General features: G+C 38.2%; 1 protein-coding gene across 1 annotated transcript in view; it reads left to right on the forward strand.

Moving 5' to 3' along the window:
* LOC105482241 (thymocyte selection associated high mobility group box) overlaps nucleotides 1-23,438 on the forward strand; it is a 312,721-nt gene that overhangs the window by 272,763 nt on the left and 16,520 nt on the right. Inside the window, exons 5-6 of the mRNA XM_011742265.3 lie at nucleotides 7,418-7,648; nucleotides 18,732-18,812. Of these exons, the coding sequence (XP_011740567.1) occupies nucleotides 7,418-7,648; nucleotides 18,732-18,812 (312 nt within the window). The remainder of the gene's footprint in view (nucleotides 1-7,417; nucleotides 7,649-18,731; nucleotides 18,813-23,438) is intronic.

Consider the following 23,438-nt stretch of genomic DNA (forward strand, 5'->3'; position numbering starts at 1 on the left):
ATTTATTCTCATAAGGGGATTTTAGATGGCATAGTTTAGAAAAGAGAGAATGAATTTAAGTAGCAAAATTTTCACTCACTGAAACATCACAAAAAGTGCTGTTATATGCCCTGTTTCTATGGAGAGGAGTTTATAATATTTACTTTATATGATAAGAGTTATAAGTGGAGTTCTATGTTGTTTGTTCAGCCTATTATGCAGATGGTGCTTGATTAAAATCTATTTTAAACTACAGCGATTACTGCAAGATAGTGTGCATTAAACAGCTCTCCCAGCTCCATTAAAGGCTTTGGGACCGCGGCAGTTTATTTTAAATATGCTTATAGACGTTTCTAACTTCTCCAGGGACATTTCAATATCAGTGATTCTCTTTCCTTGGTAGTCTTATCTCCTGTGCTCTGGCTTCTTAAGAAATACTATTATCTAAGCAACACCGTTAGCACATGCTTTTTTAAAGTGAAAGATTATTGTTTTCTTGTGATAAATAAGTTAAATACATCTCTATAATTAACCAATAAGACATGACAGGGGTGAATTACCAGAAACTTCGGGCACCTCTAGGGATTTGAGAAATAAATCTATGTCTTACGAGTAAGTTAGATGAAGCCCATGTATCTGTGTAAAACTTATGTGTAATATTTATTTATGAATAATAATTATTTAGGTATTTGTGCACTTATGTATTCATCAGTGCTTTAACTGACGGTGAAATCAGTCTGTGGGTAATCAGGGTGACATTTAGGGCCTCAGCTCATCCATGTTTTAGTTGCTATGATTTTCATACAATTTTTATGTGTATTTCAAATTTTCTTTGCCTCATAAGTCTAAGCCTTTGCCCGGTGCTATAGAATACCAGAGCAGAAATGTAGAATGATCCATTGCATGTAAAACACTGTACCGATGCTCTGAAGGATGTGAAGATTAATGGGACTTGCTCCTTACTTTCAATGTGCTTGTCATCGTGAGAAATTCACATTTTTGCATTATATGGTTTCTTCCATATTCTAGAGATTATGATGGAATAAAATTTAACTCTCCAGTCTTAGAACCCTGGTAACTTTACAAATACGGTATGTACTCTCAAGCAGTGTCCTGTACAAAATACTGTACTGTCTAATCCAGTAACTGCTAGTCATGTGTGACTGCTTCCATTTAAATTTAACCAATTAAAATTAAATTTAGAAATTCAATTTCTCAGTTGTACTAGCCACATTACAAGTGGCCTAGAGCCGTATGTGGTTAGCAGCTACCCTTTTAGACAGGGCAGAGAGCATATCTATCATCCTAGAAAATTTTACGAGACAGTGTACTCTAGACTTTAAAAGTCAAGGCCTTTCGGAAAGTTAGGATTTAAAATTATAAGTTTCCATCCATCTATGCAAAAAGTCAGGATCCAGACAATACTCAAAATTAAGGTCCAGGGACAGATTATAAATCCATTTAGCTAATTTTTCTACCACAGTCATATTTATCATCATTGTGTTTATTCCAAATAGTTTGTGGTCATAAGAGCCAAGTATCTTTCAAAGTGCATCCGTTACTGACATGAAAATGGATCCAAATTACAGCAGCATTTCTGTCTTCAAGGAGGCTTTGGACACAACAGTGATCATGTGTTTTTCACACATGTGATGAAGCTACTTCCAAAAGTAGACCTTACAAATTCCCAGTTCATCACACAGAATCTAAAATGGCAGCTCATTTCTGCATCCTTTCCGCACAAGAAAAACAAAAAATAAAAAATAAGATCCCCACAGATCAGGGGCAATGCCCAGTGTTCCTAAGACAAACAGCTTTATATTCCATAGAGCAAAACCCAACTACTTGGGTCCATGAGAGATCAAACTACAACAAAACTATTCTAAAGAGCAAAGATATTATGAATACTTACTAGTCCTTGATACAAGAACATTGAGCAATATAATAAACAATTCCCTCCAAAGTACATTTTATCTCATAAAAAATAGAGATCTTTCATGCATAGTTTTTCCCCTTATGTAAATCTTCAGTGGAAGTCAGGGCATTGTCTTAGATATGGTTCAGTTCTATGAGGGCAATTTTATAAATGGTCAGAATATTATGATCCAAGAATCTAACTGTGGTGATCTAGTTTAGTTATTGAAGGAGAGGCAGTGAATCTTGAGTAATGAATATTTTATGTATATCCTTTAGATTGTTCTTCTCAGATGCCAGTTTTCTTGCATGGCAGAAAATTCCAACCAAGGTTAGCATGAGTATTTAAAGGGAAGGCATAGTGTGATGTTAACTGAAAGCAGATCAATATGTTCTTGTTTTTAGGCATGGCAAAGACAAAGATGGTGTGATCTGATAAGACTGACTGGTAGTCTGCTTTAATGGGGGGCAACACCATAGCTTTACAGTCTAGTGCCTCTCAGGTACTCAATCAGATATACAATGGAAGCCCCAGAGTTACACTCCCTAATGCATAAATGATGTCTCCTGAGCCTTGAAAGTGTGGAGGCAGAAGTCATGAAATACTTGCTTCTATTAAACAAAACTTTAAGCAACATTGCATTCAGCTAGCCCTCCAGGACAAACCAGGAAAATAGGTAAAGCCTCCAGGCAACTAACAAAATGGATTGGCTGCGTGGAATTATTTAGCGTTTTCTATAGGGTTGCTATCCATTGCCTCAAAATGATAACTGGTGGTTTTCGTACGATTGAGCGCCTCTTACTGGCAGTAACAAGTTCTCCTGCTTCTTCAGGACATCTCTAAAAGTAGGGCCTGTTGTCAAATGCAAGAGGATGACTGTCCTCCTATCTGTTACAGCAAGGAATCACACATCCACTAGATCTAAAGCCTGTACCATACTGTCCAAATACCAACTTAAAAGGAGGTAAGCATGATGATCAGTGGTTCAAACAAAATTCTGGACAATGAAGGAAGGAAATTCTCTTACACCATTTTGTGCCACTGTAACAGAATACCTGAAAGTCGGTAATTTACAAAGGACAGAGATATATTTCTTACAACTCTAGAGGCTCAAGAGGCCCTTGGCAAGAGCCTTCTTGCTGTGTCATCCCATGGTAGAAAGCAGAAAGACAAAGAGCACATGTATGACAGAGAGAGAGAGAGAGAGAGAGAGAGAGAGAGAGAAAGTTGTCTTTTTTCTGTCTTTTTTGTTCTATCTAGGACCACAGCCTATTAAAGGGTGCCTGGCCACATTGAGGGTCTATCTTCCCCACCCAGTCTGCTGACTCACCCCAGTCACCTCTGGAAACCACCCTCACAGACACACCCAGAAGTAATACTTTATCAGTTCTCTAGGAATTCCTTAATCCAATCAACTTGACACCTAAAATTAACCATCACAAAAACTATTTAAATAATGTGGGGAAATCTTTTAATAAGAGCGTTTAAATTGCATGATAGGAAATTTATCTCTATGATTGACATTTGATTATTTTCCAGAAAGATTGATATAATCTGTAATCATGGAGATTTCAATGTGTCAGATCATTAATTTTTTAATTAAAATTTAAAATGAGTCTAGGTAATATTCCATATGAATAAGCATTCACTTATTTCTGTACTTTGTTCCCGATTTCTCTCAATCTTTGATGAAATATGAGGATTACTCTTTTTGTAGCTTTATTGAGGTATAATTGACAAATAAAGTTGTATGTATTTCAAGTGTACAGCATGATGTTTTGATATATGTGTACGTTGTGAAATGATTACCTACAATAAGCTAATTAACCTATCTGTCACCTCACTTTTTTTAAAATGAGAATGCTTTAAACCTGCTCTCTTAACAAATTTCAAGTATACAACACAGTATTCACTATAGCCATTGTGCTGTATATTAGATCCCCAGAACTTATTCATCTTATAACTGAAAGCCTGTATCCTAGACCACTCTATCTTTAATATTCTTCATTGTGGATCTTGTTGGCTTCTTTTTTCTCCTTTTAAATAAATATTTTATGATTGTGAATGTAAGAATGGCCGTGTTTACAAAATATTATCATTTTGCATTATTATTTTTATTACTACTATAACAAATGTTAAGCATTTACTATGTATCACATATCAGGTAGCACCATGATATGTGCTAGTGAGCAAAACCAGTGCCTTCATAGTGCCTACACGCAGACAGGAGTAGATCTAACAACCACATACATTATTGTATCATTACAAGTTTGATACATGCTATGAATGGAAATATACAGAACTAAATAAGCTTGACTTAAGTTTGAAATATCTTTGAGACTTGGAAATAGAGATGTCAATAACAGTTGTTTCTGTGTGTGCAAAACTCAGGGGAAACATGAACTTGACAACCATCCACCCACAGATAGTAATGGAAACCCTGCTTACGTGTGAGATTACCTAAGTGCGCTCACAAGAGAAGGGAGTTTACTGCAAAACAAATCAGGAATGCTACCAATTAATGGCCAGGTGGAAAAGGATGACCCTGAAATGATCCTGGAAACATCAGGGCCAGTGAGGTAGGAGTAGAACTCAGAGAGGGTGATGTTAGGGAACCAGTGGGAGAGAGGGACCTCACAGTGAGAATCAGGTAAGGGGGAGACACAAGCATCCACTGGATTCAGCAGTGTGGCCAGTGGAGATCTAATTGAGAGCTAAGTGATAGGAAAGCACGCTGAAGTAGGTTGCAGAGGTTGCATCAGGCCAGCACAGCCAACCATTTGGAGGAGTTTAGTTGTGAAAAGGAGAAAAATATGGCCATGGGTAGGCTTTGGGCACAGAAAAATTTTGCTTGTTTGTTTTGTCTCTCAGGATATCGAAATGCCAGTTGGAAGAGTAGAGTTCAGAGCGTGTGACTGAGGCCAGGCTCCCACCCCTAGGCATCTGCTTTAAACTGTGTAGAGTAAGACCTGGGCATCAGGGTATTAAAAGCTGACCAGGTGACTCTAATGTGCAGTCATGTTTGAGAAGCACCATTCTAGGTCATATATATGCCTATGTGTTTTAATACAGCATTGTTATGCCAGTTTGTCCAGTATCGAGCACCAGACATGCTGAGTCTCTGACAGATTTACATGGTGGCCAATGACTTCACAGGATCACCTCTGTGATCCATCTCAGGGAAGTTATCATCTAGCGTTAATCTACATTAGCTTGTCAACTTGGTTCACAGCATCCTGTCCCTCTGGGGTTCTTTGATCTGCTTCAGTAGACAATTTCAGAATGATAATATTTTTAGTAGATTGCTCAATAAAGACAAAGACAAAGAAATCACTTAGCTTTTTCTTATCTCTTTTTGGTATATCTTTCATACTGATTATAAGGTATCACATATTAATATTAAAGTATTTTCCATCCACTCATTCAATGAATTATTTTGAAAGTTTCTACCATGTCATAATTGATATTTGAATACCTTTTAAAGTGCTACACATATGTAAATATATACCATCTTAGTCATTATAAGATGGTGCCATACCTAGTTTTCACTAGAGGAAACAGAGGCCCGGAGAAATTAATTTAACCAAGGTAACAGCTAAAAATAGTAAAAAGAGGGCATGAAGCAAGGTCCTCTGAAATCATATCCACAGACCTCTCTGTACATCATTCATCTCCAATGGTGGCAGTTATTTTACACAAATACCCCACCTAGCAATTTATCTAAATAAGATATATATTACATTATATCTGCAGAGAGAAGCCAACTACAACCACCACAATAGAAGGTGAGGGTACAGAAGCTGCCTTGACACTTCGTTAGTGGGCAAGGCATGTGGAAATTGAATCCTTCAGATGCAGCCCTATTTGTATTCATGTAGACTCATATTAATTTTAGAGCTGGAAATAAATCTTATCCACAATGCTTTATTTTAGAGGTGGATGAATTACTCTCACATCTAGTTAGTAACAAAGATAATATTCAAATGCAGCCATCTTAAATATGTTCAATGTGTAATCCCAGTTGTATCAGAATAACAATTAAAATTATCAAAATATTCATACTTTAGGAACATGGGAGAAAATATAATCTACTTTTAAACTGAGTAAAAACCTGTTCTAAAACGCTCTAGAATCTAATTTCTGGAGGTGCACTCTCCAATATGGTAGCCATTTGTCATATGTAGCTATTTAAATTTGAAAAGTTAAAAATTTAGCTCCTGATTAACTCTAGTCACATTTCAAGTGCTCACTAGCTTCATATGGTTAGTGGCTGCCATATAGAATAGTGCAAATCGTAGAACTTTTCCGTCATTGGAGAAAGTTCCATTGGACAGCACTGATCTAGGGTCTAGACCATACCATTCTTTAAACCATGAGCATCGCTGGGTTTTCCTGGCAGCATTCCATAGACCTAGGGGCAAAGTCAAAAGCCATTTGAATTTATTTATTGGACATGCTGCCCCCAAGGTTTGAAAGCCGTAATTAGAAAGACAAGGATGGCCAGGCACGGTGGCTCATGCCTGTAATCCCAGCACTTTGGGAGGCCAAGGCAAATGGATCATCAGGTCAGGAGATCAGGACCATCCTGGCCAACATGGTGAAAACCCATCTCCACTAAAATACAAAAAATTAGCCAGGTGTGGTGGCACGCGTCTGTAGTCCCAGCTATTGGGGAGGCTGATGCAGGAGAATCGCTTGAACTCAGGAGGTGGAGGTTGCAGTGAGCTGAGATCATGCCACTGCACTCCAGCCTGGCGACAGAGCAAGACTCCATCAGGAAGGAAGGAAAGGAGGGAGGGAGGGAGGGAGGGAGATAACTTCCTTAGAAGAAAACAAGTTAGATTGTTCATCCAATGGTGTTACTACAAGAGAAATCTGCTGTTGACACAGTTACAGTGTAAGAGAAAAAGTTAGGAATGTTAAGGGATTATATTTAATAGTGAATAATATAAAAAGAGCCAACTTTTTTTAAAAGCTAGGTAAGTGGGGCCGGGCGCAGTGGCTCACGCCTGTAATCCCAGCACTTTGGGAGGCCGAGGCAGGCGGATCACGAGGTCAGGAGATCAAGACCACCCTGGCTAACACAGTGAAACCCCGTCTCTACTAAAAATACAAAAAAATTAGCCGGGCGTAGTGGCGAGCGCCTGTAGTCCCAGCTACTCGGGAGGCTGAGGCAGGAGAATGGCGTGAACCCGGGAGGCGGAGCTTGCAGTGAGCCGAGATCGCGCCACTGCACTCCAGCCTGGGCAGCAGAGTGAGACTCCATCTCAAAAAAAAAAAAAAAAAAAAAAGCTAGGTAAGTAAAGTTGGGAGTAGGATGAATATGAAGACTACTTGAAATATGCAGTTTCATCTGGGAAAAAATAAAAACAATAACAAAGCAATATGTCCCTTAGAAAAGCCTGTGTTTGAGTGATGTGAATGGGTGAGTGTATGTGTCTAAGTCTCAAAGGAAAACAACAATATATCTTGTCCCCAAATTGTCTCAGTTCCCCTATAATTCTATTTTTATTTCTCTTTCAGATCAATGGTGGAGAGAAGCGGCCTGCCTCCGATATGGGGAAAAAACCAAAAACTCCCAAAAAGAAGAAGAAGAAGGATCCCAATGAGCCCCAGAAGCCTGTGTCTGCCTATGCGTTATTCTTTCGTGATACTCAGGCCGCCATCAAGGGCCAAAATCCAAATGCTACCTTTGGTGAAGTCTCTAAAATTGTGGCTTCAATGTGGGATGGCTTAGGAGAAGAGCAGAAACAGGTAAGGGATTCTCAGCGGAGTGGGAATCCACATAAGCTGAGATGGTGCAGTCTGAAGAAATGGCTTGCCAGGGCTTCTAGTAAATTCTTTAGATTCCAGAACAGATGCTGAGAATGTGTCCCCATCCAAACCAGACTTTCTGAGATGTTCACATAATGTTGTACTCCTTTATTACTCCTCCATAAATAGCATGTTGATTCCTTTGTTTCAAAGTTTATATAGTGTAGAGACTTTTAGAAGCACTTTTACATATCTCAGCCAGGATTGCATTATGCCTTAATGTTGCCAATGTGAACATAAAGACTGAAAAAAAAAGTCCTAAAAGTATTTTGAAAATTGTCCACACCTCTCTCCAGCACTTACTATTTACCATTTTGTCATCAAAACCCTCTTTGCTCTTTGCTAAATGAACCTCAAATTCAAGGGTTTCCGCCCCTAGCCATTCCCTAAAGACTGCCGGGGGCTGTTATTCAATCCCCCATATGTTTTTACACCATATTTTTAGGCCGTGTTAAATGGGACCAGATGCCTGGTTTTTTCCTTCTCTCATGTATTGCTGTGGTGTGACTGAGGACCATGCTTAGGGAAGGTCACGTGAGACACCACGGACACGGCACAAATGGCTCAGAGGTCTTAAAGAGGACTGGAGTCACAGAGAGAGTGAGGGTTCAGTGAGAGGATGGAGCACACCTAAACAAAGAAGCAATGTTGATCCCACATTTCTAAACCAGGAACTAGATGGCCATGGTCACCGTCTAAAAAAATCTCAGCATCACAAAGAAAAATTTAAAAGCATTCTCATTAAAATAAGTGATTGAAATAACTATGTAGATGCAGTTTCAGCCACTGCAGAATTCTGAATTGCCTTAATGATGAACTAGTCTCATATTTTATTCTTAGAGACATCAATCTTACCTTATCATATCCAGGAATTTTATAAAATACAGAAAAGCCCACACCTATTTATGCATCTATAAGGATCTATATATTATGTTGATATTATATATTAATATCTGTAAGGTATAATGTCATAGTTTTCAAAGCAGTTTTGCATGATTTATTTGATTTGTTCTACTCAATACTCATAGATATACAGGGAAATTATTACCCAAATTTTGCAGATTACAAAATAGGGCCATATTAATTAAATTCATTCATTTGTTTATTTAACAAATATTTGTTGAGCACGTATGTGCCAGGCAGTGTTCTAGGCACTGAGGATAGAACTGACAATAAGACAAACAGAACGCCATTGTGTTGAATGATTTATCTACAATTACATACCTGGTACATAGAATTACCATGAATAAAACTTGTCACTCAACTTACAATGCTTTTCCTAACAAACCCTATGAAATCTATGATGGGGATAATGACAAAACCAGTTGCTAAGGAAACATAGAACTTGCTCTTTCAGGTCCCTCCATTCTCTCTTTTCTGTAAGTCAAAACTGTCTTCTGCTATCTGAAATCTCTAGTATTTCCCTACGTCCTTTTCAAGATTGCCAGCCTGAAGGGGTACTGTCCTAGGAAAACACACAGACCTGCCATATGGAGCTCTGTGTTGCAAGAGTTTTCTTTAAGAACAGGAAACACACCACCGAAACGTTCTCTGCACACTCGATTAAAATGCCCACTCACCATAAGAGGGTAGTTGACATTGTATTATGGGATTCTAATCGAAACCTAACATATTATTGCAGAATTTTAAAGCTAGTTTCTATTCTAACTTGGGTCAGTTTGCTCTCACACTGCCAAACCTGAGGTGTGGTTCCCAACTGATGTTGGACAATCAGGGCGAATTGTACAGTGACTTCACTTCTCCATTCAGCAGAGCCTCACTGAATGAGAAACTAAGTGTATTCCAACCAGCAATCCCAACCCCCTCCCTGTTCCCTTAATGTCACCTTAAGGCCTCCCTGCTCCACCCATGATGCCACGTATGAAGACGTAGCTCGCTCTCTGCTCCAGTAAGCCCTCTGTGCATTCTTGAATATGCAGCTGGCTTCAGTACCATAAACTTTGTTGCTTTGTGAGACAAAATTTCCTGGAGAAAGCATCCCAAAAGCAATTCCCTTCCCTAGGGATTGGGTACAGCAATTCTTGTTTATCTGAAGACACATGATTCCCCTGTGAAGGCTCAGCCCCTCTTCCCTACCTAAGACTCAGTGACTGAACTGGGAGTATCGTTTCAAGGCTCATTTGTGCCTCTTTAGTGTCCACTTTGCCAAACACTTCATTTCTGGAAACATCAATTGCCTGCTCTGCCACTCACCTTACTTCTCTTATCTATCATCTGACCCCAGTTACATTTCATAGTTATTTTCCATATTCAAGAGCAGTGGTTTTTAAAGAGGGAGGTCTGCAAAGGCCTTCCCTAGCCCATGACTGGTTCTTTACATTGTCAATATTAAAAAATAAATCCCCGTTCTCATGTTTCTGATGGAAAAGAGTAATGTTCTTATGATGCAAATCAGGTAGTTCCTCAAGGCAGTAAATATCAGGCAGCAGGTTTCTTCCCACTAATTCTATTATACTCTTTATTTTTAATATAGCAAGAGGAGAATATTAAGGTAGAATATTTTGCATTCATTTTGTCTGATCATCAAAGTTATTTACAGACCCCAAAAGTATAAGATTCACTACTGTCATGTTAAAAAGAGAAGTCACTCCCATTTTCCCATTCTGGCATTCAGAATCGAGGCTGGTCTCCCTAATGTGGATATAATTATGATTATGTGCAAGGCTTTTTAATTGTTTGCGTATGATGGCAAATATTTTTCTCTTTCTCTTTTGTATGTTACTCTCTTGCAGGTTTCATATGTTGCCTAGTTTAGTAAGTAACTTGTAATGAGTCTACCTTTGGGTTGTCTCTCAATGAAAATAGGGTTTGGGAGAGCAAATTCATTTTATAAAGGATAAAGTTATATAATAGTTGACATATAAATCATTTGGTATCATAAAGCAATTTCTCAATCAAAATCCACTTGCTAAACAATTATGCCAAGATTGAGAAAAATAAATTTTTTATCTTACAAAAGTAAATATTTTAAAATTGGAACACTTGTTTAAGAGTTACCGAAACAAGGCATTGGGATGACCAAAACAGTTTTGGTCACTCTAAAATGATTTGTCCCCATGCTGTATGCTCCTTTGACTTCACAGAAGTCCAACGTGGCCTATCATTTGCAAGTAAAAGATGATCTTGCTTAATCAAGAGAGTGAGGCTGCAGATTATGCCAAAAGATATGGTGTAGGATACACGTTGGATGCAGGCCTGTGCCAGAACCAAGCAGGGAGAGGGTCAAATTAATGAAATCAGACACTGCTTACAAAAGGGAGCACACTGCACCGGCTGGACCACCGCTCTGCTGCTTCGCAGCAGCCCTTCTCTAGCAGTTTGCTAGAGTCATCAGCAGAGCAAACGTGCCTGCCTGAAATGCACATTTGGGCATCCAGAAAATTTCAGCAAAATATCCCAAAGTGTTATAATAGTAGATTACCACCTGTTCTCTCCCTTTATGTTAACTCATTGTGCCAACATACAATAATATCTCCGTTTCAAACTTAAATTAATTGTGTTTTATTCTCATTTAATATTCAAGTTGGGGAGCACACATACTGCTATGTATTTTTAAAAGAACATTCCTGGAGCAGATTCGAGGCATACTATTAAAATTCAAAATTTTGGACAAATATGCGTGTTACAGAACCAACCATGTGATGCTGTTGGCATTGTGTAGGCAGCTGGTTCCGGTGGAAGGCTAAGATTTCATGTGCCACAATTGTCCCAAAATCCTGTTGTCATCATAGCCCACAATTATGAGCAGCTACAAATATAAACACAAACTGGGAAAAATGGACAAAATTATTGATGACTTACTGGGGGCCTCAGAAAATTACAATATTTAAGGAAAAACGGCTATTAGTGAGATTACAATTGAATGTTTTCTTGACAGCCAGAGGGAACATGACTAATAGAGCTGCTGTGTGTTTATATCACATGCTTCCTCATTGTGGAGTATAGGCGGGAGTAAGAAGCCACTGCAGAAGGGCAGATCTTTATTTTCAGAATCCATGGTGAGTGAGAAACAATATGTACTTTGGTTTCTGTGAAGAATCTTTCAAAGAAGAGAAATCAAAAGGAAGCTGAAAGAAGCGATAAAAATCCTCAAGGAACACAAAACCTCCCTTATGAATCATTCCTACCAAAGCCACTGAACAAACTCCACATATCAGAGATCTCCCCATTTTAATACTTTGGAAGATGGTACTGAATCTGGAATGGGAGCAGAATTGTGTTTGGGATTCCAACCGGGGGTTTTAAATGCTAATGACTCGTAAGACAATGGAGAGCCCATTTCAGAAGCATACTAAGTTGTTTAAAAGGCACCAGATGGAGAAGGAAATAAAACATAAGTATTGCTGTGATGTTGGTCTCTGCTACTTATCTTTCACTGACTGGAACCTACAGAGAAAGAAAAATAATAAGTTAACAATATCACACCCTTTGTATTAGGATCCTTGGAGTTTCAGCAACCCTCAGCATCTTTTTTATGAGGTCCCAGCTAAATTTCCTGTCTACCTCCATTATTTCTGAACTCTCTGATTCTGGTCATTGTAGTGGAGGATCTGGGTTCACAGTGACAATACAGAACAAATAAAACCCTACAAAATAAAAGAGCTCGTCCCACTTTGAAGCAGAAAGGGTTGGTCCAAAGAGCTATAAAGTGTTCTTGGGTCCTTTTTAGCCACAGCAAGCCGGCTCCTAAGTGAAAAAGGAAAGTCACCTTAAATCAGAACCAGATGTAAATGACTAAATGAACCTTAAGTTCCTAATTGGAGACACAGTCGGGCTGTAAGACATTTAGCAAATTACAAACAAAATGTTCTTGTTTACATTACATTAAATGGCTTTAAAGCTGCAGCCAAAGAGCTAAATAAACATGCTGTTTTGCTAAAAATGGAGTGGAAAGCCTATTCAGAGTTTAGCGTATTCAGGAGAAACCACAGCCCACGGTGCCCAGAGCGTGTATTTTTGTAAATGCTAGCCCTGTCGTGGAAGAGGGGAGTGGATTTACCTAGAGATCCAGAACCTAATGAGCAGATCTCACTTGCAGGGAAACTGTTTGAATACTGTTAACATATGCCTTCTTTCAGGATGCATAATTCATATCCAAGGATATTAGCCATAGCAGTTCAGCTGAATAGCAACACCTCATTATTTTATTCCTCAGTATTTATTCCTATGTTTGACGCCTCATGAAATTACTGTTAATGTGTTTATATAAGGGCAGATCTGACACAAGTGGGAAGAATGTAATTTCCTACTCATTCTTTCCTGCTGCTGTGTCCTCTTCCCTGGTAGAAGTGGCAAGTGTAAATAGTTAATTTGCTTCAATTATGAGCCTGTCCTGCTAAATTAGAAGCAGCAGGGATATGAAGAGCCAGAATTATACTTATGAGGCAGCTGACAAATCCTCTGAGCCCACAGAATCAAATCATTTCCTCCTCATTGGTGCTCAGACACCCACTACATAATGCTGCCGGGGTTTCTTTTTCCCCCTTATCTTCTGATAACGTTTGGATTTTTTATGTCGACAATACTTAAGGTTAACTAAAATCCTGTCACACTATAGCATTCACACATGTGTTTATCTTGGCCGTTTTCTTATAAACATTAAGCATTTTCCCAATTTTTTAAAAACTAGGAGTGAAGGATATGTAAAACAGTTGCTCACTTAAAAACTGGAGAATGTAAGCAAAGTCCATATGCACACGAATTTGAAACTGAGCAATGAAAATTATTACAAGAAATGGTGAGCATACTTGTACAATTCAGGTACTTATATATATATTTATTACATATATATATATATCCATACATACAATTATTGGTACATAAATGTGATTCTTGCATGTCTTCCTGGGCGTAAGCATTTGTTTTACACATATACAGATATTCATATGCTCAGACACCATGGGAGCAGACATTTCATTTGAAATTTTCCATGATGTTGACAGGAAAATAATTCGAACATAATACTCATTGAAGTCTGTTGTGCTTTACCTATAATTGGAAAAATGTTTGGGTGGATTGTATATCTGTGTATCAGTCTACTGTTTCCATTGATGTACATTGTAATTTAGAACACGCAGTTCAGTTTCATCCTTAGCACACATGCTAATGCTGATTCATAGAAGGAGAAACCTGAGACCACGGATTATATGCTCAATAAATATTTCATGAGCACCTACTATGTTCCAAGCATGCTGAGGCTTCAGCAGTGAAAAAAGAGACCAGGCCTTTCAGTTGTGTGTCTTGAGAGAAGAATCAAAAGGAGTTCTCATGGCTAGGAGAAACCATTGAGCAAACAAAGATGGAACATTTGACAGCAGACTGATTTTATTCACACCATGGTTTTACCATATACCTGTTCTAATATATTAGGTAAAATAATTACCCATTCTGGTCTGTTTTCTTATCGCAAAATGGGAATTATCCCATATGCATTATGCCAATGCAACATTTTTATTGAAAGAATTAGAGGTAATATCTAGAGAGAGTGCATGATCCACAAAATGCACACAATGGAGGCATAATTTTTAATGACTTTTTTATTTTAATTGTATAACATCGGTGCCTCACACCACAGTAGGCACATATTGGGCACTCAATAGATTGGTAACCATAATTGAGCAACATCATACTTTCCTTAGTCACCTTCATTTAATAAATCAACAGATATGTATTTTGTAGCCATTTTTTCAGGCAAGGACCTCGGTTCAGATTCTTACCATTCCAGAAACGGGTCAAACCAATTTTGCTGAGACCATTTACATGGGTCAGACAGTCCTCAAAAGGAATCCATAGCAAGAGGTTTGTCACATTGTATAATGTTTTCAATCCTCTGAATACCACTTTCTAAAGACCTTGGAACCTAAGAAAATGCTGAGCAAGTTATACAGGATGGACATTTAACCATTAAGTTAAATGGACTAAGTTCTATGTAAAATACAGATGCACTTGCTCTAACTGACCTAAATAGCAACAGCCTTGAAAGAAGCTGAGAATTTTAAATTTCTAAAATATATTGCAAGGAATTGTGGTTAAATTCTTACTCCTTATACATTTCTAAAGATTTTCTATAAATATGAAATAGTAGTGGGAAAAACTACATTTGAACTTACCCAGAATGAAAAACGCCTTTAGTTTTTGGATAGAATCCAGAATGGGAAGAATTTTACATTTTTTCTTATTATTATTGTAAACACTGTTGAAATAAACTATGGCTAGAGATTAACTAAGGGCCAGAGCAGAAAAGAAGGAAGGAAGAAGGAATTAAATGGTATTTATAAGATTTTGCTTTTCTGTATGAATTGGATGGATTGTTTGTTTAGGGAAGAAGCAGAAAGTAAAAGGAAAATGACAGATTGTATGAGAAATTTTTCCTGCTTGAGTTTGTCATATCGTTGATATTGAACTGCTGATTTCAATTAGGGATTATTAGCTTATAAAAACATATGTACAAGCTGGTATTCAGAGTATTTCAAAAATGCCTCGGTGAATCACTAGATCATGCAACAAGATTTGGGTTCTCTAGAACTGCTATTTGATGACTATCTACGTATGTTTTAGTTTAGCCATTATATATGTTTCAGTTTAGCCACTGAGATGCAATCCTTAGATGGGATATGGTAGTTTTCTTGGAATAACAAACAACAGCATATAACTCAGTTAGGACAGGATGAATTCAAAAGTGTTTAGATGAGTGGGGGAAAATGATAAATGATGTATTATGATTTTTAAATCCTCATCTGGCCAACTTTGTACTTTATTTCAAACAGCTGTGGACCATTTGGAAGACATTTTGTAACTCAACTAAATACTAATATTTACTGTATGAATCACATACCTTTAAAATATTTGTCTTTCCCTAAGAGTGAGAGACTATTTCTTTCCTAAACTTAACTTTGACATAAATCAGACCCATCCTTGTCAGTTAGAAGGTCTGTGCACTTGCTCGTGGCAGTGGTTGTTCGTTGCCAAATGCCGTCCTGGGACATCTTTGCTTTCTGCAAGCAGAGGACTTTCTTCATCCATAATTAGAGGCTTTGAAATGCTTTTGAGAGATTTTTTACTGGTAATTTTTAAACATCTTTTTTTAAAGGATTTCCCTTACTTCACCTGCATGTGGAATTTTTATGTATCATCATTCATTCATATTTGAGGCCTTTCTTCAGACGTTTCCATTAGATATAGAATTCAAGCAACATCCTTGTCCAATTTTAGAAGGTAACATCGGAAAGATATACAGAGTGTACAAAGTAGGACCCATCAGGTAGTTCTCAAAGATGGAGGTGCTAATTACTGTTGAGGAGACCACCTCAGATTTTAATTCTGGTCCAGGCTACTCCCCTTTCAACACAATTACAGGAATATACCTTCTGAAATGACCCCCCTTTGAATTCTCCCTCTGAATATCTGCAGCTATTCAGGAAAGAGTGGATCCATCAATCCATGTAATGTGACATGATGAGTTTACTCTTTCCTAAAGTGGTATTTAGGCACTTATGCGACGAACCCACATAGCCAATCATCAATAGCCAATAGGGAGCCATTTGTAGAAAACAGGGGACTCTGCATGCTAGTCAGGTATCCTGTAACAACATCGATTTTGGAGGGAAACCGGGGACACATGCAGCCTGAAACATGTGGAGTTAGCTACCTTTCTTCCCTGGTTGTTAAGCAACAAATTTCAGGAAAGTTAACACTTTGTGTGATGTTAACTGCCAGGAGCTCAACAAAGGGATAGCGTCGTAGTCACACTGTTGCTGTTTCAGTAGAAACCACTGAAAGAAAAATGATAGATACTGCAGTCAGACCATCTGGCAATACTGTCTTATCTGCCACAACTTAGAAAATGCCACTGTGGACAACGCTATGGACCAAAGTGCATTCTGTTTGCCTTTGAAAGCAAAACATATCCTAGTTAGCTGAATGGGAGTCACTTGGAGTAGCATATTAATAAAAGCATGATAGAAATGCTTAGGGTATACAAAGATGCATTACCATAAAAGACATGTTGACTAAATGTTTGCTTCAAAGTCCTGAATAGGATTTCTATCTCTGTAGGAGAAAAACCCTCTTGAAACAGTTTTAAGGTATTAAAAGCAAATGTAAACATTGTCAGTTTAAGGTCATTAATTATAAATTATGTCTTTGAGAAGAGGTTTAAGGAAAAACTATAAACAGAAATCTGTCTCTCAAGAAAAAAATAAATCAATGAAAAGCAGGAGAGCTGTGTTTCATGGCTGCACCGAGGCTTACGATGTACACAGATCACACTGTTCGAAGGCACTTACTCGACTTTAGCGTGTGTTTGTTTTCACGTGTGAATTTCCAAAAAAGAATTTGAATTTGACTTCCAATAATTAGCTCAGTAAATTTAGAATACTCCTGTATTTGAACCAAAGGATTTATTGGCTTTTTGTTTAAAAAAAAAACTGAAATATAATTTTTAAAGTTTCTGTAGTTTCATACTTAGTAAGATAGCACACTGATTATATGATAATATTGTACTAATTCTTAATTCCTTATTTTACTTGGCTTTTATTAAACCAAAATGCCAAATACAGAAGTCAGGGCTGAAGCCCTCCCTTTAAGAGAAAAATTAGCACATTCATTTCATAGAGTCCTGTTATAATTCTGTTGACAAGGTTAGTCACTTGTTTACCTTAAGTAAAATGTTCTGCTTTAATTAAAATATTCATGAGTAAATAATATTTCTCACATCTCGAATTTCATAGTTGGTGTTGGGCTCGGCAAACCACAGTCAGCATTTGAAACCATAAATTGACCCCTGCTGCCAAATAGCAGATATTTGGTCTTTAGACATAATTTATATTTAACTGCTCTGACTAATTCCAAAGCCACTTTTCAATACTGATCTGTGTGTCTGTTTTTGAGCTCAGCATTACAAAATATTAGCCAAGCCTTATTCTCTGCTGTAAAATCCAAAATGTGGGACATTTAAAATAGCTGTATCAATGAAAATACATTTCGATTTACACAGTGAAGGATGAAAAATATTTTGTTCTTTAAGGCTGATTTCAAAAGATTGCCAAAAATATACTCTAAAGCCTTGAAAGAATCAACTTAATGGTAGCAGACAGCCGTGTGTGTTCACTTTGCTAATCTTTCATTTTCAACTCTAATGACTGCTCACTGTTTAACTTAGCGATGTGACCTTTAGCATACAAGCAAGTCATTTTTCAGTACTTTTGCTGAATTTAGGATAATTTTGCTTTTATTTTCAAGATGATTCCCTCTCAGAAATGGAAAGCTTCTGTAAACTGAAATTCATTTCGGAACATTTTTACCTTTTCAAAATGAGGTGTCCACAGACCCATGACATCCAGTGTTTTTCTTGGAAAGGACACGACCAGAGTGGACTGCAGAGCAGGGCACGCATGCAATCCACAGCCACTTGGGCTTCCCATTCCTCTCCCAAACGTGTCCTTAATCACCATCACTGTTTCCTGAGTCTTTGAAAATAGAACTTCAAGGCTCCAAATCGTAACTGAGTGATGAACCTGCAAACTCCATTCTGTTTCCTTTGATTTGCTTATTGAACATGATTTGTCATCTCTAAATTCTGTCTTTGTTTTTGTATTTAGCATGGAACATATATATCAGGATGTGAATGCGCTGTGGAGTTATCTGCCCATTATATAGATATGAATGCCTTATTTACTCACATGTGGTTTCCCTGGGAACCTTCATCAATAGTATCTTTGTAAGCCAACTACCTCTACACTCATAGCTACCCAGATAAATCCTTTCATATGTTTTATGTAAAGGTGTAAAGTTTTACTGTTGTTAATTTTTTTCTTATCTAGTCTATTGCCATACTTCTTAAAAATCTGTTTCAGTAAGAAAACACAATCTTTGAGGAGCTATATATTATTATATTATATAACTATAACTGTGTATGCGTGTGCAATTATCATTCTATATTGTACTTCTCTGAAAACAAAAGCAGATGCACTTTCTAATTTAAGACTCTTTGCTGTTGTTGCAGGTCTATAAAAAGAAAACCGAGGCTGCAAAGAAGGAGTACCTGAAGCAACTTGCAGCATACAGAGCCAGCCTTGTATCCAAGGTAACGTGCAGTTTTGTGATAGTGTGACGGATTGTGGCTATCTCAGGGCAGATTTTGATAGTCACTTAAAGGCATAAAAGATCACTTTAATAATTCTGCACAATCTTCTTTGTTGGAAAAAAAGTAAATTATAAACAAAGCTATATGATATGGAAATATTCGTTCAGCTCTAAAAGACCAGAGCAGCATCCCCTGGGCCATTTCTAAAATATTGTCCACCTGTGGATGGTTGGTTGTGTGGATTAGTCACAGTACATTCTTCAACCCAAGCCAACTTTCTACTTCTCCATATCCCCTTCCTAAATTGCCTCCAGGCCCCCATGCCATTGGCCTTTACTGAGGACATGCCAACTGTAAGTTCTAGACTCATTACAGCAGCATTAGGAGGTAAGCAGGCCCCAAAAATGTTTATAAATCATATCATTTTGTTTGAAAATAAAAACACCACTTAAAAATATTTAGTGATTTAGAATATCTTAAACCCTAGTTCTTCCTGTTATAAATACTCAAGAGTTGACTCTGATTGGTTTCATGTTATTAAAGATACAGTTTCCTTTATGGAATTCTTCCGAAGGTAACCTCAGAGAAATGGACTGAGTCTGTAAGCATTAGACACTGTTATCTCAAGTCCCAAATGGGCTGTTACTGTGCTCACTGTGGTCTGGGGCTCTGGACTTCATCCCATTTCCCCTTAGAAAAGATGTTTTTTCTCATTCACAAATATCCAGACTCATTGTAATTCTAAAATAATTATATAAATTATGTTTTATTGAGGAAAATATGTACTGAATATACTGATGCAGAGAAGAAAAGAGAGCCCAAAGTACAAATGCATAAGAAATTTCAGTAAACTATTTGTCTAATCCAGTCTTATGTTCTACTTCTAAGGTATTGCACTGTGAGAAAACTTATTAGGTATAACTTACCTTAAAATTTCTAGCTTTTTTTGTATTATCTCACACTTTCTAATTTATCTAACTCCTTCTGAAGCTATTTATATTTTCTGCTGATACCAACTCACATTTCTGCTTATATTACATAGAATGTATATAAAATTATAACCTAACAAGTGTAAAATATTAGATCCATACAGCCATTGGATTAAATAATCGTGTGGATATTGTTAACAGATAATTACACCAAAAACATAGCGGGGCTTTTAAAAAGTTAATTCTCCTTACTTCATCCAAGATCAGATTCTTTTTGAAGATTTTAAATAGAGTTTTAGTCAGAGCACTTTACATAGGAGAAAATCAATACACGATGTCTCAATCCCAATACAAAGCACACTAGTTAATGATATGCAGATTGCCAGAATGCTGTGATACTGACTAAGCCTTTACTTTCAAAACAAGTGTCCTCAGATTTGCTCTTAGCTGCAACTTTTCTTACTATTCAGTTTCAGAGTTGCAACCCGCAGTGTACGGCAATTTGTATAAATGCTGCGAATTGCCATTTCTACATTTAAAAAACCCAGCACTTTTTTTACAGCTTACTCTGACATTTTTCTTCTCTTTGGCAGTAGAAATTTTGCTGGAGCTGTTGAATATCTATTTATGTACAACTATCTATTGTGTGTATACAAATTGAAGGCAAGTTACAAACATCCTCTCCAGGTTAAAAAAATGACCCTCCGATGTTGTATGTGAGTGGATATTTGCAGTGTAACTTTCTAGACATCATCAGAAAATTTTCCAGCCTATCCTCCCAAGGATATAACCATGTTTATAAAAATGTAATTCTGTTCCATTTTAATTATGACAAGGCGAATAATAACCAGTCGTATTTAAACATATTTTTTCTACATTATAATTTTTTTTACTATGTTATAAATTATTTCCCTATTCTAAAAGATTTAAAGGGACAAACAGAAAATGCTACATGATATATTCCATAATTATAACTCCCAGGAACCACCATGTGCCAGCCAAGCTCTACTTTTTCCCCACCTTCCGTTTATGTATTCATTTGGCCAATCTTCCTGGGCTTGTGCTCTGTGCCAAGCACTATGCCAGGCTCAGAGAATGCTCTGAAGAACAGGCAAATCCTTTCCCTAGACTTGAGGAACTTTCTCTTTCGTCAAGGGAAATCATGAGTGAAAACATAAACTAATACATGATTGAGATTTGAGAATCCAAGTATTCTCGAGGAGATCAAGCAAGGCCTCTGCTTAGGTGATCTGCAAAGACCTCTTTAAAGAAGTGACATTGGATCTGGGGGTTGAAGGAAGACAGGAGCTTGTAGAACCAGAGAGCCAGAGGAAAGAGCTGGCCCAGGCAGTGTTACAACAAGTGCAGAGACTTGGGGTGGCAAAATGTTCCCTTGAATTGAAAAGGTCTGTGCAGCCGGAGCTGAGTGAATGGAGAGTGTGGTTTGAGCTGAAGTTGGGAAGATGGGCAGGAGCCCAATCCTGAAGGCCTTGGAGGACATTTGAAAGGAGCTGGGTTCATTCTCAGTACAAAGGGAAGCCACAGAATGGGTTCTGTTAGGGGATAGATAGCCTGATGAGACTTATGTTTTTAAAAGATCATTTTACTTGCATAAGTTCCCTTAATCCTCAGGCCTTATCCCTTGAAGTAGGCTTGATTATCAACATTTCACTGAAGAGGAAAGACACCTGCAGGTAACCAGTGGCCAAGGTTGACACTGACCTGCACTGCCCTCAGTCTTCTGCTGGGCCATGCTGCTCATGAGTCTTCTCAATGTGCTCCTCTGCACCCCAAGACAGCCAGTGCCTCAGAGTCATGGCACAGCATTGACATTCTCTCTGATAAGCTCATTTTTGTTCATGAAAAGCTGTGTTAGCCAGAGCACCTTGTCCATTTTCCTAAATTCTTCCCAGCCACTTTGACTTACTCCTCCAGAGCTCTATAATTTAGTACCTATTTTCTAGGCAAGGCATTCATTTCCCCAAATATGACTTTGCATTCCTAGGCCAATAGATCCTCTCACTAATTTGTGGTCATGTCATAGTCACAGTCTGCTCCTTCTCCCCTCTTCACCCCCAGGCCATACTCTGCATCCAGAGCAGGGCTGCAGGACACCTGTTCTATGTCAGACACAGGGCTGGGTGCTGAGAGACAAAGATGTATACAGCAGATCCAAGTGGACTGTTTCATGATACTTGAAAGGCCTGAAGTGATCCTTTAAAATTAGCTGCTTCTTATAGAACATAATAAAAAATAAGAACAGTCAATGACCTTTGACTCTACCTGTGAAACTGAGTCACAGTATTGACAATGCTTCGGTGATTACGTCTTCCATTTAAAAGTACTATATACCAGCCAGGCACGGTGGCTCATGCCTGTAATCCCAGCACTTTGGGAGACTGAGTCAGGCAGATCACTTGAGGTCAGGAGTTCAAGACCAGCCTCGCTAACATAGTGAAACCCTGTTTCCCCTAAAAATACAAAAATTAGCTGGGCATGGTAGTGGGTGCCTGTAATCCCAGCTGCTCAGGAGGCTGAGGCAGGAGAATCACTAGAACCCGTGAGGTAGAGGTTGCAGCAAGCCCAGATTGTACCACCTGTACTCCATCCTGGACGACAGAGTAACACTCCATCTCAAAATATAATAAAAAATTAAAAAGTTGCTATATACCATCTAATCCAGCAGATTAATTAGCGTGACTCCAGGCTTGAATAACATTGAAATCTGCCCAGAATAAAATGCTTAATCCTAGGAAACAAATATTCTAGCTTTTGTAACTTCCAAATGGAAATTCTGGCCCATTCTTACCAGGATATTGAATTGTTTCCAATAGTAACAAAAATATATATGTCTTCCGTCTACAGAGTAGCTTCTATGTGCCTTATACTGTGCTAGGCATTTTATATGTGTTCCTATTTCCCATCACAGCAAACCTGCACAGTAGGAATTAGCCCCATTTTCTAGACAGTCTCTAGGCAGAGAGAGTAAATGGCTTGCCCGCAGTGGCTGCAGCAGAGTAGGACTCAAACTCCTCACTGTCTCCTCTCTCACAAGCCTATAAGAGAGAGCTTATAGGCTTCTCTCTACCCTCAGTGATTCTCAAATGTTTTTAATCTTTCAAACCAGCACCTCATTTTATTGAGGTAACAACTTCCCATAAAATTCCATGCCAGCTCTTACATAGGAAATAGCTAAGAGTAAAGCTGCCCTGGCTTAATTGAGGGTGGAGTCCAGCCGACTGCCCACTCTGCTACCCCCACTACCAACAGAGGCTGAGACCTTCAGAGGAATCTGGGCCTGCTTAATGTTTGGAAAGCACTGCTTTGTGCTATGCTATTCCAGCCGGGTGGGTTCCTCAGCTGGTCATGTGGAGCCAGTGACAAAACTGCCCAGCTCTGGTCACTCCTGCTGTACAAGCAAAAGAATTTCAGGACACATGTATAAGACACAGGATGCTGCAAACACAGCACTGGTCAGACTCCAGAATACCTTCTTCAATTTTAGGCTCTGTCATTTAAAGGGGGAAGTTGGAAAAGGTCATAAAATTGACTGGAAGGCCAAAAGTTAGAAGGTAGTAGCAGAAAAAGAGAGGATTCAAGCTTATGAAACCCAGAAAACAAAGACTCAAGGGTGTTTAAGTCCACACTGGCATTAGACATAGGTTAGCGATTATTCATGCTTAATTTTCTCTGACTA

Source organism: Macaca nemestrina, chromosome 8, assembly GCF_043159975.1.
Source record: "Macaca nemestrina isolate mMacNem1 chromosome 8, mMacNem.hap1, whole genome shotgun sequence".
NCBI lineage: Eukaryota > Metazoa > Chordata > Mammalia > Primates > Cercopithecidae > Macaca > Macaca nemestrina.